The 18147-nt window shown below is 33.7% G+C and overlaps 1 protein-coding gene across 1 annotated transcript in view; it reads left to right on the forward strand.

The window, feature by feature from the left end:
• LOC133192997 (mitotic checkpoint serine/threonine-protein kinase BUB1-like) overlaps positions 1-12417 on the forward strand; it is a 40275-nt gene extending 27858 nt beyond the window's left edge. Inside the window, exons 22-24 of the mRNA XM_061329002.1 lie at positions 3024-3213; positions 3654-3760; positions 11105-12417. Of these exons, the coding sequence (XP_061184986.1) occupies positions 3024-3213; positions 3654-3760; positions 11105-11294 (487 nt within the window). The 3' untranslated portion in view covers positions 11295-12417. The remainder of the gene's footprint in view (positions 1-3023; positions 3214-3653; positions 3761-11104) is intronic.
• Positions 12418-18147: the final 5730 nt, after the last annotated feature.

The raw sequence follows: 18147 nt of genomic DNA on the forward strand, positions 1-18147 counted from the left end.
GTGAGTATTAAGGGATGACAATTATGTGTTAGTAAATCCTTTGGTGATCTTAATAGAAATAGGCATGTACGAAGGAGATGGGTGAACTAGGCGCGCAGAATGCCTATAGCTTCAGAGATATAAAAATAATCAGTTTGTGAATTTAGTATTTAGTGTAATGTTCTCATTATTGAAATATATGAAATTATGATAAACGAAACTTTTATGATGAAAATTTTCTCGGCAAAAATTATTCTGTTATTAAAAAAATAATGTGGTATTCAGGGGGTTCAAATCCTATCAATAAAAATCCTGGATTTCATTTTTTCTTTGAGACTAACACGCTAACCACTACGCTACACAGCTCCAGATGGATGGTGGCATTTAAATCATGTTTGTGATATGACCCTTGACTAAAGGAACTTCAAGTATTTCTGGAAAGATGCAAATGTTGTGTCATAAAAGTGTATTTTTAAGGTATAGTGGGTCTTTGCTCCATGTTTTTGTTAACTAAAAAATGTATATTTTACGCAAACTTTGAGGATAAACTTTCAAAAATATGGAGCGAAGACCCACTCATATTGAAAAATTGTGTTAAAGTATGAGAAAATGATCCTTTTTATACGCCCATCTTTAGACGGGACGTATTATGTTATGGCGTTCATGTCTGTCCGTCTGTTAGCTTTTCTCGTGTCCGGCTCATAAATTTAATACTATTAGGCCTAGGATTATCAAACTTTGTCAGCTGATACTTCTTGGGTAGAAGGTGTGTTGCGCACTAAAAGTAGGTTGTTCTGACCTTTAATTAAGATGCTATGGCCAAATATGGAAAAATCCTGTCTGGCTCATAACTAGAAAACTATTAGACTTAGAATCATCAAACTTGGCCAGTTTATGCATCTTAGGTAGAAGGTGTGTTGCGACCTATTTCAAGGTCACTGTGACCTTTAATTTAAGTGAAATTTTAAAAAAAAAACAGTCTTTTTACTATTAAATTACACAATCCCAAAAAATGTAAAAGTGTTGCAGTATCCTTATTAAAAAAATGTTAAAATCAACAAATACTTATTTTTTTCATTATATACTTTACAGCAATCTATAACAAATATTATGTTACAAGAGAAATTCCACCTCTCCCATGGGTGTAATTATCAAGCACTGGTCAAGGAGAATTTTGATAACAGAAAATTGCATGTCAAATTAGAGAGAAATTAATGAGTTAAGTGTGAGGAGCTAACTGGTAGAGCATCTCTGATCAAGCAGGTGTTATCTATATCTCTTGGGAATTGGGCAGAGGAATCAGCCATGTTGGATTAAATAGTTTTTGTGGGCTAGCCTAACTTTTAAAATGAATTTGGTGAAAAGTAATTAAAACTAATTTGATATTGTATAATAAACTAATTTGGTATCGTATAATGAACTAATTAATTAAAACTAATTATACGGGGGGGGGGGGGGGGGGGGGGGGGGTATTTGAATTGGAATTAGCATGCCCGTTGTCCATATGAATGGCAGCTTAAAACCAGTCTGACATTGAATCTAAAAAAAAAAACAAAAAAAACAGGTATTTTAAAAAAAAAAGTTTTAATTATGGTAGATAGTCCCTACAAATCTAAGAGTCAAGCATCAAGATTACAATTTTTTTTTCTTTTTATAAATCTTTGTAACAAATTGAAAAAAAAAATCTTTGTTTTCAAATTTAATTTCAGAGTGACATAAATATGCATTTTAATTGCACTACAAAGCAGATAGCGCAGATCCATTCATAACTTGGGAGTAATAAGTGGACATGCATCCAGTTAAAGATTAATTAATGAGTTCAGTGTAGGAAGGCTAGCTGTCTCAATCATTTCTGTTAGAGCATCTCTGATCAAGCAGTTCTTATCTGTATCCTTTGGGAATTAGACAGAACTGCTGGTCAGTTTATAGCATATGTCATTTGATGGCCAGTCTTTTATTTTAAAATTAAATTGGTATAGATTAAGTTGTTAAGACTAAATTGATATTGTTTAATATGATATTTTTATTTAATTTTTTAAAAATATCAACTAGCAAATTTCAGAGCATCATGTCTCACAAATATGAAAGATGTGTGTGTGTGTCACTGTGTGTGGGGGGGGTGGGGGGGGGGTGCTGCAGATGGGCATTTGTCAAGCCCTAACACTACCAGTTGAGAGGACCTATAATGTAATATTTGTTATAATGCCTACGCCACAGGAAATGTATAAACAAAAATTATAAGAAATGGAAAAATCTGGGAAATCCTTGTATCAAGGTTGACTTGATTTTCTTGCACTCTAAACTGTTCCTGATTATTGAACAATATTTGACGGGCGTATCATGCTGTGGCGGGGCACTTTATTGTCCTCTTTTGTGTTTGTGTGCTATTCCATAGGCAAATAATTTCAATCTTTGTGAGACTTTTGCAAATTATGGAGATTTTACATTAAGTATACTTTAATTTTAAATGAAATATCAAATAAAATTTTGTTAGAATTGAGATTTAATTTTTCACCTTCATGTTTGTCGCACTATAGGCATTGCGCTCGCCTTCTTCGCCCATCTTCTGTGCAATTCACATTTTTGAAAAAAATAGTTTTGTTGAATGAAGCAAATGAAAATGAACGCATTGTGGTTTGGGAAAGAATAAGATGAGAAAAGAGAAAAATAATGTTGTAAGGGAAAGATATTGAATGTCATTTCGGAGGTATAATTGACCTGGAATTACTAGAATTCATGAAAAGTTTTAGATAAATATAACAATTTTTGATATCAAAAATCTTAACAAACATATAATGTACATAATTTAGCAAAAGATGGAATTTTTTGTGTAAAATTGCTGAAAAGAAAATACCCCCCTGAAATTGAACCCCATAAGTTTGCAATTCACTAAACTGATGTATTAAGATACAGGTACAATGTAACAGGGCAGTTATAAAATTGACTTTAAACTCTGCTTTGCAATATCCAATTGAAAAGTGAAGAAAAATTACTGAGGAGCATTTCACAGTATTTATATGTAGCTGACCCTATCTTATTTCCAGCTGCCCTCTCCCTGATAGCAGGGATCCAGAAGTGGTGTTCCAGGGGAACAAGAGACCCCTCCTTCTGATTGACTTTGGACAGAGTATTGATATGTCACAATACCCACCAGGTACCACATTCATGGCCAAAGTCAAAACATCCAGCTTCATGTGTATAGAAATGCAAACCAACAGGCCCTGGACTTATCAGGTATTTGTATGTTTAGCTGGAAACTTTAAAAATAATACTACATGTATTCGGAGATTTGGAAAATTTTTAAGAAGTATCAGTAGTAACAGATTTCCTGTCAGATTTGAAAAAAAAAATTGAGGGTGGGGGTGGGTGGGTTGAGATTTGACCAATTTTCTAAAAAGTGTATGAATTGCCATTGCATACATTCTAAGATTAAAGACAAGTTCAATATTAGGCACCATAACTGATTAAAATGACCTCTTTTTTTGAAATACTTTTTATGTCTAAAACTTTAAATTTTCCATTATAAATTATACATAAAGAGTGTGAGAAACACCAGAACTTCATTTACTTACTGACACTGTCTATCATCACTTCCCATGTAAGAAAACTGAAATGAGCATTGTTTCATGTATGCTTTATGCTGGGAAAGTTAAATTTTTTTGTTCGTTTGACAGACTGATCTGTTTGGCTTGGCTGGGACCATCCACGTCTTACTGTTTGGTCAGTACATGAAAGTTTACCAGGAAAAGGAAGAATGGAAAATCACACAGTCAGTTAACAGGTATAGAAATAGGCTGTCATTGATGTCATAGGTTAAGTGGTGAAATACATGTACTCGGTCATCTGATAGATGAAATAATATGTAACAGTGATTTCACAGGTTAAGGAATAATTACATGTACAGTAAAACTTGGTTCTAGCGAAGTTGTATCAGTATTACAAATTTATTCAAGGAATGAATTTAATAGCTACCCAATTTATACGGTATAAACTGGGTTGGGGTTGTTTACACTTAATAAACCACAAAGCGGTTTATAAAGAAGCGTAAACTGTTCCAACCCAGTTTATACCATATAAATTGGGTAGTTATTAAATTCATTCCTTATAATTTTATTTTCATTCATTTAATGTAACAAAAAAAAAAAGAAAAGATGATTGCCCCAGAAATTGACTTTAAATTGTACAAAATTCAAACATAATGTCAGGAGGATCGATACTTTTTTTTGATGCAAGTCATTGTGACGTAGGCAACCCAATTTATACGATATAAAGTAAATTTTTCTTCCATTCAAAAACTGCATTATAACCAGAATTAAATTACTAAAATATATACATGTATATAAAATTCCCAATTTACATGTTTTCTTATAAGTATGACTATCAAATATTTCATTGGAAGTATTAAATACAAAAACTTGCCTTTAGGTGTAAAACTTTTCAATTAAAATGATTTCAAATAAAAGCACTGAAAAAAAATTATGTCAATTCAACAATTTAAATTGAGATCTTAAAAATTTGCTATAAAAAATGTAAATTCATAACCTCTACAGGACACAAAATTAGTTGGCTCTTTCCGTAAATTTTTAATATAAGAGTTTGTTATAACCTTTAAATTTTTAAGAACTTCTCTGGGGATCCAAAAAAACTTTCCTATTTGAGTAAATTCATTATATTTGTGTTTGTACTAAACTTGTTTTAAAGTGCTGGATTATCTGACAAAAAAATATGCTACACCATGATTTCACAGGTTAAAGCTGAACATGAAAAGGAAGAGATTTATCCTTGTCTGCCATATTTCTCTTTGTTGCTCTCTATTTGTTGAACCCCTTTATAAGCCTTTAACTTTTTCACTGTTTGAAGTATTTTGCTGTATAGATCTCACCAGTGTTGGCATACATCTTACATAGCCATTGTTACTCAGTCATGATAAAATTATCAAATGTATGCAACTTAACCATGTCAGGAGAAAAAGAAACATAACTTGGACAGGTCAGTGCATTACAAACAAACACAAATGCATATAAAACAACAAATGTAAGCACTAAAACAACACAATTCTACATGTCTGCCATGTGTTCAAGGTGTGCAATCAGGTGTTATGTATGCAAAGGATGTATATACCTTAGTGCTGATATTGGAGATAGGAAAACCAGTATGGTGTATGACTGTTTACGAGTTGTATTCAACTTTAAGGAATGAATTACATGTACTCAATTATCTGATAGTTAAAATACCGTAATACTGGTATACAGTGAATTCACATGTTAAGGAATCAAATCACACAATGATCTGAAGGAAAATCTCGGCTGAGATTCAGCAAATCTCATCCTAGATTAAGCTGACAGGTAAAAAAGGAAAGTTACAGTAAGTAATCCCTCAAACCGGTAAAAGGATAGAATAGCTACTAATCAGGTAAATTAATAATTTAGTATCAATGATCTGATAAACATACTGTATGTGTACATAAATTAGCGTATTCAAAATTTAGCGCAATCACTTGGAATGGAGTTGTTGGCGTAATCATGAATTAGCGCCGCACATATCTGTGCCGTGTATTGTATATATAAATGATTTCTTAGCGGTATTCATGAATTAGCGCATCATTGTCTGCGCCAAAGCCACTGAAATATAAAGCCCGCTTTTTTAAGTGCACATACAGTACATGCACTTGGTTCACTTCAGCTGGAAATACAGTCTTTCTTTGCTTTGTTAAGTGTGCATTGGTTCACTTAAGGCTAAGATCATTATACTCCCCACAAACGAAGTTTAGGGGGGGCATATTGGAATCAGCTTGTCCGTCTGTCTGTCTGTCTGTCTGTAGACGAGATTTTGTCCGGACCATTTCTTGGAAACTATTGCAAGGATTTGTCTGAAAATTTGTACACTTATTATTCGCTATATGAAAGTGTGCACCTGATATTTTCATCATGATTGGATAATTTTTTTGCATTTTACAGGTGTTTTTTTTTCATTTTTATTATATGGTTTTGTCCGGATCTGTTCCCAGAGACTATTGCATAGATTTGTATGAAAATTTGCACACTTATTATTTACCATATGAAGATGTGCACCTGGTATTTTCAACATTATTTGGTAATTTTTCTGCATTTTACAGTTTTTTTTTTTTCATTTTTATTGACTTAGTCATTTCGGGTTCATGTCTAAGGTTTGAGACATAGAATCTAGAACATCTGTACAAAAATGTGAACTACAGCTTAAAACAACTCATTAGAATTAAAAAAAAAAACAATCACAAAGTATTAAAAACAGTTTTTACATTACACAGCAGATAGTGTAAATCCATTTGTCCCTTCACTGTGTAGAAACGGACTAGGGTAAAGTGCGTTACCCTAGTCCAAGATGGCGACAGGCATACACTCAGTTTACACATTATACACGCTTACATTGTGTAATGCATGGTTTTAGTTTAATTATTTTAAATAGAAATGCGTAGCTATTGCAAAAAAATTGCATGATCTGTGCTGGTTATTGCCAAATTACGAGTAGAAAATTCGATCAAAATTAGGGTACCGCAAATTTACGACTAGGGTAAAGATTTTCAGACCTATTTGAGTGATTAGGGTAAAACGTGTAAAATGTCGTTTTGCCTGTTTTAGGGTTTAAAAAAATGCTATTTCAGCAGACTCAAGACGCACTCTGCTAGTAAATTCATAATTCATTGCACCAAAAACTTTGTAATTGAAAATTCTCAGTGCGGTGACAATTTCTGGAAGAGCCCAGTGATCTGATTTTGTTCAAATCAGTTTAGGTTTCTGTTTATAAAACAAATTGAGTCTTGAAAACAGTGTTCTGTTGATTTAGATACGGCGAAAAATTTTTCAAATATCTACAGATCAATTGAAGTATCATCAATGACATGTGAAAAAAAAAAACGAACAGAAATCATAGCCAAAATCCAATTTAAACAATACAAACAAGCATTCTGAGAGTATTGCATTAGCAATACTAGTCCCCTACCGGCAAGTGTAATCTGGTTCCCGTTAAGAATTGAAAATGCCATAATTCCGTCAAAAATCAGTGAAGCGGGAAGAAATGCAAACTTGATCTATAACTAATCAAGGTTAAGTCACATACCAAAAATCAGCTCAATATCTGAAAGCATTCAGAAGAAAATTGCGGAAAACCCTTAAAAATTGAAAAGGCCGTAATTCCGTCAAAAATCAATGAAGCGGAACGAATGCAAACTTGATCTGTAACTCATCAAGATACACTCACATACCAAAAATCAGCTCAATATCTGCAAGCGTTTAGGAAAAAAGTGCGGAAAACCAAGTGGGACAGACTGACAGACTGACAGACAGACAGACAGACGGACGGACAGACTCAGAGGAAACCTATAGTCCCCTCCGGTTTCACCGGTAGGGGACTAATAATGAGCAGAGCAAACATGGACCTCTGAAAAGTGAAAACAGAGGTGGGATAAGGTGCCATGGAGGAATGAACATACTCTGTCCACCGGTAAAACCTGCCGTGTACTCTTCGTCATGATCAGGTAAATGTTTGTTTGTTTATTGTTTAACGTCCCTCTCGAGAATTTTTCACTCATATGGAGACGCCACCACTTGCCGGTGGAGAGCTACAAATTTTGACCTATACTCGGCATGGAGGACCATTGAGCAGTGAGGGATCTTGCCAGCACCTACTGTGACACGGGACCTCGGTTTATACGGTCTCATCCGAAGGACTGGTCTCCACATTCCACAGTGGGATTCGAACCCACTCCGCGACTCTAGAGCGAACGCTCTAACCACTGCGCCACGCGGGCGACATCAGGTAAATGAAAAAATGACTTTACTAGCACTTTTACGCCTTATCCCAGACTGAAAAAAAAACGGGCAAAATAAACTTTGCTGTTCCTATTGAGAAAACTTTGGTAATGCATTTGTCAAGAGTAAGATAATTGCAGATTAAACTGAGCTTAGATTAAGAAAACTGGTGCAATTTTTTTTCATAAAAATTGCACCTAGGTACTTACAACATTCTTAACTCAGACAAAAAAACATTTGGTATTCAAGCATTCAATAACTTATTCTTAGAAAATCAGAACACTTAAGTTCAATCTTTCAGCAACGCATAGAAAGTCTTTCCGAACAAAACGTGCGCTCTTTTATGATGGAGGTGTTTAGTTAGACTACTATATTACATCATATTTGTCAAAATCATTTTGTAAATAGATACTGATACTGCTATGTCCTCATCATTGCACATTTGTCAATACATCCATATGTTTCGTTTTGTTCACGTATTTATGAGATTTATCAATGTTTGATATCTTCACGATTTACATAATTATACTTTAAAAGAACATCCGACACTTGTTCTCATGTTTGCGATCTAGTGTAAAAAAGTATCTTGCTGTGACCTCTAGTTTAACAATTAGATATATTGATGACGTTTTGGCAATAAACATTCAAAGATTGATTTGTTAGGTCCCATTAAACTCAATAAAAGACCCTAATATTCTCTCAAATTACATGTTTGGATGTTTTACTCCAAAAAGATATTGATTGTAAACTAAAACCAAAGCTGAAATGTTTATGATAAACGTGATGACTCCAACTCTTCTTTCATTAACTTCCCTTATTTGTGTAGCAATATGTCATTTTTTCCCTGCATATAGGGTTTGTTTCGTCAGTGGATTCGATTAGCAAAAGCATGTTTTCGTACGAACAATATCTAAAACGAGGCAGACTGCTGACGATTAAGTTGATGACACAATGGTATCAACAATTTCGTTTAAAAGCTAACATTTCGCAAATTATGTGGCCAATGCAATGATCTTGCTAGCAAATATATTATGTTGTTAGCTCGAATGTTTACTGATGTCTTTCATATAAATTGTTAGTTCATTATTTTCTTACTGAATTATGAACACATTTTCCGTTTATCCGATTACAACGAAGGATACATGGCTGAGGTGACCAATAAAAAGATGATGCCTACTCCTCATGATACCTGATCTCCCTTCTGATGTTTTCCGAGGTCCTTGTTTGTTCAGTTCACAATTTGCATTATTTATTTGGACTTTGAGCATGAATACTGTTTCTTATTTTCGCATTTCATTTGATAAAAGTTTATTTTAATTACCCGTAATGTGGATTTAACTTGGTAAACATTTTGTCACTGTCGAGTACCAACAAATGCAAATTAGAACATAGGTTGATGAATCATTTTTGATGATTTCGCTCAAAGTTGGGATTAAAGGATGCAACGTACATTTAGATTCATACAGGAAACAATACTTAAAGTTAAATCAAATAAATTAATTACACCATGTATACATGTATATTCATTTAACAATAAAATAATACATGTACATGAAACGGAAAATATAACATTCATATTAAGAGTAATATTTTGTATGAAAATTGTGGTTATTAAAAAATAGCAACCAGTATAATATCTTTGTGGAAGCAACACGTTCAAGGAAGCCTTTTCTAACTATATTAATTGTTTGTTTGTTCATTGTTGTTTAACGTCCCTCTCGAGAATTTTTCACTCATACATGTATGAAGACACCACCACTTGCCGGTGGAGAGCTGCAAATTTTGATCTATACTCGGCACTTGGGGCCATTGGGCAGTGAGGGATCTTTTTCGTGCCAGCACCTACTGCGACACGGGACTTGGGTTTATACGGTCTCATCCGAAGGACCGGTCTCCACATCCCACAGTGGGATTCGAACCCTTGACGTAAGGATCAACTCATTACTCTGCGATTCTAGAGCAAACGCTCTAACCACTGCGCCACGCGGACGACAAATATTAATTGTATAAAGCAGTTAAAAAATCAAAAACGTGCACTATCAGTTGTAGAATAAATCACTTTACCTAGTCTCGAAAAAACTTTACCCTAATCGTAAATAAATAGTTCAGAAACTTTACCCTAATCTGCAGCAAAACTTTGACACGCATTTTCTTTTTAATTACGCTAAAGTTGAATACAATCTCCATGCAAGCACGTAAAACTGAGGCTGTCCGACAGATTGATGCAAAATAAAGTAAAACTCTAAGCTAGAAATCACCAATATTTGTACGAGAAAATTTGAAGCGTTTTTGCATATCGCCATCTTGGACTAGGGTAACGCACTTTACCCTAGTCCGTTTCTACACAGTGTCCTTGGGAGTAATGAGTGGACATGCATCCAGTTAAAGATTAATTAATGAGTTCAGTGTGGGAAGCTGTTAGGGCATCTCTGATCAAGCAGGTCTTAGGCCAAATAAAAAAAAATATGTGTGGTTCCGGTAACCCGACCTTCCCTATTTTATACCCCCGACCCTAAACTTTTTTTTTACAATTATTATATTTTTTTCCGGAATTTCCCCCGATTTCCATCAATGGCTCCAGTTTAAGTTTTAGTTTCAGCAATGACGGCCTCCTTGCAAAACATAGTGCAAGTGTTTAATAGTGTTAAATCCAAAGCAAGCTAGCATGTAGGTGTCCCCTACCAATATTGACTAGTATATTATCACACCACATCTAAATGTCATTTGCAAGGCAATAAAGAAAATCATTTTGTTAAAAAAAAAAAAAAATCACTACCTACCTACCCTAATTTTTTTGGAAGTGTAACCGGAACCACACACATTTTTTTGTTTGGCCTTATCTATATCTCCTGGGAATTGGGCAGAAAGAAATAAAGATCTCTGTTGTCTAAGTCTCTTCATTGTAATTTATGTCTGTCAAAATACATAGTTACTGGAAAACCAGCCTTTTATTTTTAAAATGAGTTTGATATAAAGGTATTAAGATCAATTTGATTTTGTATAATTAATTATGATAATTTTTTTTTCAACAATCAATTTGCAGTGTCATGTCTCACAAAGATGACAGATGGTTGCAAACTATTTTTTCAATGTAATAAAAAACACTGTAATTATTAGTATTGATGATTTATTACGCTGCACCTTAGTTTCATTCATTAAAAAAATATGAGTAATTAAATTTTCACTCTAAATGTTTAAGCAAATTGTGAACACCTGTCACATCTAGAAAACATTAGTGATTTGGTACCTCCTCTGAAAAACCCGCCGGGAGGGGGGGGGGGTATTTGTCCCATTTGGACAGTTCTAGTTGTAATTATAAAGAGTTTTTTGATTTACAGGAAATTTAACCAACAATTGTGGAGGAAGATTTTCTACACTCTGTTGAATATTCCCAGCTGTGAGAAAATCCCTGATCTTTCTGCATTGAGGAGAGAATGCGAGGAATATTTTGTCAGTGCACTGTTACCTACTTATAATAAACAGATCAACAAAGTCATCTGTAAGTTGGACAGTTTGACAAGCAAATGAAAAAAACCCAGCATTTATCAAACAGCCACTGAAGAGGACTGAAAAACCAGCATTCATCAAACAGCCACTGAAGGGGCATAAAGATTTCTGTTGACTGTGTGTTTAACCTCTTGATTGCATGTGATTATAAATAGACATATATTTAATATTTGAACATCTGATAAGTCCATTCATGATGACAAGATTTTGGTCCCTGAAAACAAGCTACAATTCACCCATAGTTGAGAGGTCAGTTTGATAAAAAGTAATGTTAAACAACAATTTACTTGGAAGTTGAGAAGCATTGCAAACTGCACATGTACGTATGCAGAAGGATTCTTTTACAAGTTCTTTAGTTTATTGAACTGTTCAGTGCATATTAACTCAGCAGAAAGAGTTTAATAAAAGCACTAATCTCTTGTTCAGAACATAATCAGACATTTGTATTTCTGTGTCTAATGTGAGAAATAAGCATCTACGCTAGCTTCTCTTATCGTCAATAACCTACCTGCTAGTGCTTGCGAGCCAGCAGGGATGTGCCATGTGCATTTTTAAGCAGTGAGGCTGTATTCTCTTTAGCTTTGTATGATTTAATTCCAATATATCTTGTGTTCAGTTCATTTCTTGTTCTTTGTTGATTTGCATGATGTAAGGGCTATTCCAATAAGTCTTAACTGAAAAGGGGAAAGGAGTATGTTACAAGCATATGTAGAATAAAATTTAAAAAAAAATCAACTACTAGTAATTAATGTTAAGTCATCCCACCTATACAGAAATATTATATACATGACAATGATGTGGTGTACATGTAAATGTATGTACGAGAACATTATTTCATTCATTGTTACTTTATTCTTCAATGTACGTATGTATTCAATATATTTATACCCAAATACAGAACATGTACATGTAGTTGATTTTTTTTAAAATCATTTTTCAAGTAGATAAAGATATACTGTAGTCTTGATATTGTTTTACCTTTCATTTGCTGCAGTTTGCAAATGGAAAAGTACCTTTAACATTTTAGAGTACAAAATTTGTCATTGGAAGTATAAAAAATATGTGATATCTATTATAGTACAAAATGTATGTTGATGTTGTATTCTTGTGATGATAAATCTTTAAAGATGTAACTAGTATCATAGCATTTTATTTTTCCTTAGTAAGAAAGTTGGACGTAAAACCATGCATTGATAATGTGTAAAGTAAATCTAAATTAGCAAAATGTTTCTTTACGCATTGTGTCCCATGTATACTGCTACAAAAGGTGAAAAAATATTTGTGTGTTGAATGATATCCTTCCATCTGGTGTGTTTTAAGGCAAGAAACGAGTTGATGTTGATGGACAGGTGACAGAGATACTCTTTATACCCCCTGCAAACAAAGTTGTTTTTTTTGGGGGGGGGGGGGGGGGGGTTACATATATTGGAATCAGCATGTTTGTCTGTCCATCTGTCTGTAGATGTGATAATCTGTCCTTAAAACCATTTTCTCCTCTGCTTTGAAAGATTTTATTTTATACAGTTTAGAAGAAAAAATATATGTATGCTGAAAAAAACCCTATATTCGCCAGATTTCGACCATTGTAAGATCTTTTTATTCCCAAAACGCATGGAAACAATCCATTTCAGATATGCTATGGGAAGTACTAATCATCAGTGTCTTTTTGGCATCCCTAAAGATGAGTATGCTGAAATTTTCTGGTCATTGGTACAAAGACTTAGGACATGTATTAAGGGTGACAGGGGATACTTTGAGGGATTGAATATATTAAGAATGTGTTTTACGTAGTTTTCTTATTTTTAAATGACCTTTTCCATAATTTATTGATTGACCCTCGTTTTTTTGTAACTAAACACAACAAATATTCGGGACTCTCTTTTTTTCTGTTTTTTTTTTAATCCAAAAGGGGAGGGGGGTTGCAACCCTGGTACCCCTCTAGATCCGCCGCTGTAAAGCAAATACATGAAGGTTTAACTAATGCTAAGGGTTTACCGCAGTGCTGATATAAGAGATAGGAAAACTCATGGCGTATGCCTATTTACGTTCAGCATTAAATCTTTATTCAGATATAACCCTTGAAGAAACGGACTTCATTTATTTCTAGGTAAAGTACAAATATATCATAAAAGTGTATTTTTAAAGTATCTTAGGCCTTTTTTTCCACATTTTAAAACCAAAGAAAATTTACTTTTACTCATACTTAGAAGATAACTTTAAAAAATATAGCAAAGATCCATCCATATAGGTTTTTTCGTATGGGAAAATTGTCAGTTCGATCTGCCCTCTTTAGTATGGGCGTGCTATTACACAGACGAATTATTTCAATATTTATGAGATAGTCAAAAAAAAAAAAAAAAAAAGAGAGAGAGATTTTACATGAAGTATACACAAGTGTTAATTAATATGTCGAAGAAAATTTTGTTACGATTGGGATTTTAACGTGTTTTTTTTTTATACTTTCTCTTTTGTCGAACCATGGGTATTTTCTCCTCTTATTCAACCATGTTCTTTGAAGCATATAAAGATATGATTTTCATAAGACTGTATTTTCAGCAAACAAAGAAAAATAACATTTCCTGTAAAAACTACTAATATCATTATGCAACTCCTTCCATTTTGAATATTTTTACAAAACGTGAAAGGTTTGGAAGCAGGTTCATAGATATTAAAATGACCATACTCACAAATTCATACATGTTCACGATGCGTTCAGTGATATTTGCTAGAAGTATAATGCTCAGACTTAAGGCTTTGACCAACTGCTGTAAATGGATGAGGGATGGAAAATGGATATATGTTGTATGACATTTCCTGACATACTTTAAATGAGCGTTTATGAGTCCAAGGCGCGGACCCAGAATTTTTTTCCAAAGGGGGGAGGGAGGGAGTCCACATCAACTCTAACAGATGTCTGACTCGAAGTGGGGGGAGGGGGGGGGCAAAAACACGTAATCAACTCGCCCAAACATGAAAAGCCTATTTCTTGTGGGAGGGGGTAGAGAAAGACACTTTCCTAAGTCATTTTTCTTAAGAACACGACTCCCCTTACTGTTTTAAGAGGGTCCGTGTTTCGGGGGGGGGGGTGTTCTCTTTTTTTTTTTCATTACTTGGCGTAGAAATGTTTAACTCTGACTATCCCAAGTGTGGGGGAGGGGGGGGGGGCTGTAGTTGCAGAACTATAGCGTTATGGTTTTATATTTTAGTCTGGGCAGACTAAAATATAAAACCATAACGCTGCAGTAAGGGGGGGGGGGGGGCTGGACCCCGGCTCCCCTCTAGAACCTCGCATGAGCCTGATAAGATTTTTTTTAAGATTAGTGATAAAAAAAAGAAAGGACAGAAATATGCCTTTACATATAAGTCTATTGAACTGATCTGTCTGAGTGTATAAATTTATCTGCGGCGTATATCGGGGGGGGGGGGGGGGGGGGGTCCTGTCCTCAAGCACCTGTGTATATCACCGGAGCTTATCTAATTATCCTATTAATTCTATTAATTAGAAATTTTGCACATTTGTCTTACTTGTTCTTAATAAAATGGTGACAAATTTTCATGAATTTATCTCTTTCATTTATGGAGTGAAAGAAAATGTATGTCTCAATTATTTCCGAACACAGCCCTCGTAATATATAAAGAGAGAGAGAGAGAGAGAAATCGATCAGACTTGATTGTGAAGTATTTGAGATACTGGTATAAACAGGTTTCATTCACGTAAGTGCTTTTCGTACGTGATGTATATACATGTGTGTGAATCAATCACATTTAGCCAAGTTTGAAGACATAAATGAAAAATATGTCGGAAAACACCAGAATTTTACACGATGATGTGGAATTAAAAAAAAGTATTGTTCCCCAAAAATAAACATTTTCTTGTAGTTTCTGGGAGGGAAAATTGATTTACCCAAATGTATTACAGGGATTCGAATTTTCGAAAAAGTTTTCTGACTCAACTTCAACAGGTAAGTAAAAAGAGTAACAACAACCAGGGGATTTCACACATTATATTTATAGTCTATAGACCTTATCTTTTACATTGTAGCGCAAATTTTTAGGTCATAAAAAGTTAAGGCATTTTTTTTTAGTACAGATATTTAAAATTTTAAGAAATGAGAACCAAAACCCACATTTAACTTCACACAGAGTGAAAAACATCAGGACCGTCCTTCACATTGCGTCAGGGTAGGGTTAGACTTTTTATTACATATGTCTTGAGGAGGGAATTAAAAAAAATCCTATATATTCTTTTTTTTTATACATCCGTCTTAAGAGGAACGTATAATGGTATGGCGTTCATGTCCGTAGGTCTGTTAGCTTTATTTGTGTCCGGCTAATAATTAAGTGCTGTGAGGCCTAGAATAATCAAACTTCAGCTGATACATCTTGGGTCAAGCTCCAGGCAGCTCAGTATTACGTAACGCTACAAATTCTATATTTGTAGGGAAAATAGTCTTGCCGAACTGACACTGTATGGAGTATGATTTTGGGTAGAAGGTGCGTCGCACATTAAAAGTAGGTCGTTGTGACCCTTAATTAAGACGATATAGCTAAATATGGCAAAATCCTGTCCGGCTTATAACCGGAAATCTATTACACCGAGAATTATCAAACTAGGTCAATTGATGCATTTTAAGTGGAAGGTGTGTCGCATACTACTTCAAAGTCACTGTTTCCTTAAACAAGGTGAAATAAAATAAACTATGTTTTTAAGTTACACGATCCCAATATAAGAGTATTGCAGTTACCATATTAAAAAGTAAATCAAGGAAATACCCTTTATTTCATGATATACCATACAGCAAATCTATATAACAGATATAATGTTTCTTTTATGTCAGTTAATAAGAGGAAATTCCACTTGTCCCATAGGTGTAATTTCAAACAATGGTCTTATGGTGTTTCAAGGAAATTTGCATGTGTCAAATTAAGCGATTAATTAATGAATTTAGTGTAGGGAGATTTCTGGTACATCTCTTATCAAGCAGGTGTTATCTATAATTCCAAGTTCAAGTTCAAGTTCAATTTATTCACCCAAACCAAAATATTGGTACATGGGGTTCATTAACAACATATATACATTATATACAATCTGGTCAGAGGTACATATACAAAACAAAAAACATGACATATGATTGAAAAAGAAAATAAATAAATAAATAAGAGAGGGGAAATATATATATCAAGGAGGACAGACAGCATCATAAATTTTTAAAATAAACATACATAATTTTTTCAGCATTTTTTCATTTTTGGTTGACATTAATTCCATAAATTTAATAACATTAGGTCTGTGGGAAAAATAATTGCCCAGGTAATTTTTTCTTACATTAGCTAAAGTTTTACATTCTAAGATATAATGAAATTCATCAGCAGTTTGATTATTATTACAAAGTGTACAGATTCTATCACACAGTGGTATACCATACCATCTTCCAGTCTCTACTGGCAGATGATGATTTGCAGTTCGAAATTTTATAAATATTTTTCTAAATTTAGGAGATAACTTATCAATATAATGTTCAGATCCAAAGTTTTGTTTAAAGATTCTGTAAATCTGTCCTTTTGAAGAATTATTTACGTCACTAGACCACTTTTGAATAAATTGATCTTGTAATATTTGTGTTACAGTAGCAGTTATCCATTTATAATTCATATTGACACCCTGTTCGTACCATACATTTGATAAACCACACATATCACATATTTTCTGTATACAGTCTAACCATGGGTTTGTTAAGTTTCCATCACTGTACAGTATAAACATATGTTTGTATAAAACATTTACAATTTTATTTGGCGGGCCTGAAAAAAGCTTTGCCCAATATGAAATCATTCTACAATATACCGTAATATACAGAGGAAAGCGACCTGTTTCACCATAGACCATGTACGATGGTGTGGAACTTTTCAAATTAAATACATACTTTATAAACTTCAAGTGCAAACGCTCAATAATATCAAGATTTTCATAGCCCCATATTTCAGAGCCATATAGTAAGACTGGAACTACAACTATATCAAAAAGGTCAAATTGACAGTCTACTGGTAATTGGAATTGTCTAATTTTTCTTATAATGCCATACATCGCTTTTTGTGCTTGTTCATATAAGTGTTTTTTTGTTTTACAAAAGGAACCTGTGCGTGAAAAAACAACGCCTAGATATTTAAACTCTCTAACATTTTCAATAACTAAGTTGTCGTAATAAAATTTTCTTTTTAACATAGGACCCTTTGAAAATACTAGAATCTTCGTTTTTTCAACATTCACTTTCAACTTCCATTGTAAACAATATGTCTGAAATTTATTGATTGCATCTTGTAATTCATCGGCTGATTCAGCCATAATAACAGTGTCATCCGCATAAAAGAGAATCAACAATTTAAAATACATTAGTAATTCGTTCTCAATGGTTCTTGAAATACTTTGTAAGCCTGCAATATTCTTGCTCAGTAAAAAATCTTCAAGATCATTAATATACATTGAAAATAAAAAAGGTGAAAGATTTTCTCCCTGCCTTACTCCTACATTACGACTAAAAAATTCTGTGGACATCCCATTTATTTTCACCATAGATTTAACACCTTTGTACATATTTTGAATGTATTGAAAACATTTACCATTTATACCATTAATATGTAACTTGGTCCAAAGCCCGTTTCGCCATACAGTATCAAATGCCTGTTTAAAGTCAACAAAGGCACAAAATAGTTTCTTTTTCCTTTGCATCAAGATATTTGATAAAAATTGTAAGGTAAGGATATGATCAAGTGTAGAATAATTTTTCCTAAAACCAGCTTGGTTTTCTTTAAGTAGATTAATTTCATTTGCATAAGCTTCCAATCTAGTATTTAAAATACAAGTAAATACTTTTCC

This window comes from Saccostrea echinata, unplaced genomic scaffold (assembly GCF_033153115.1).
Source record: "Saccostrea echinata isolate AGI-Se365-2 ecotype Australia unplaced genomic scaffold, CSIRO_AGI_Sech_v1 ptg000001l, whole genome shotgun sequence".
Taxonomy (NCBI): Eukaryota; Metazoa; Mollusca; class Bivalvia; order Ostreida; family Ostreidae; genus Saccostrea; species Saccostrea echinata.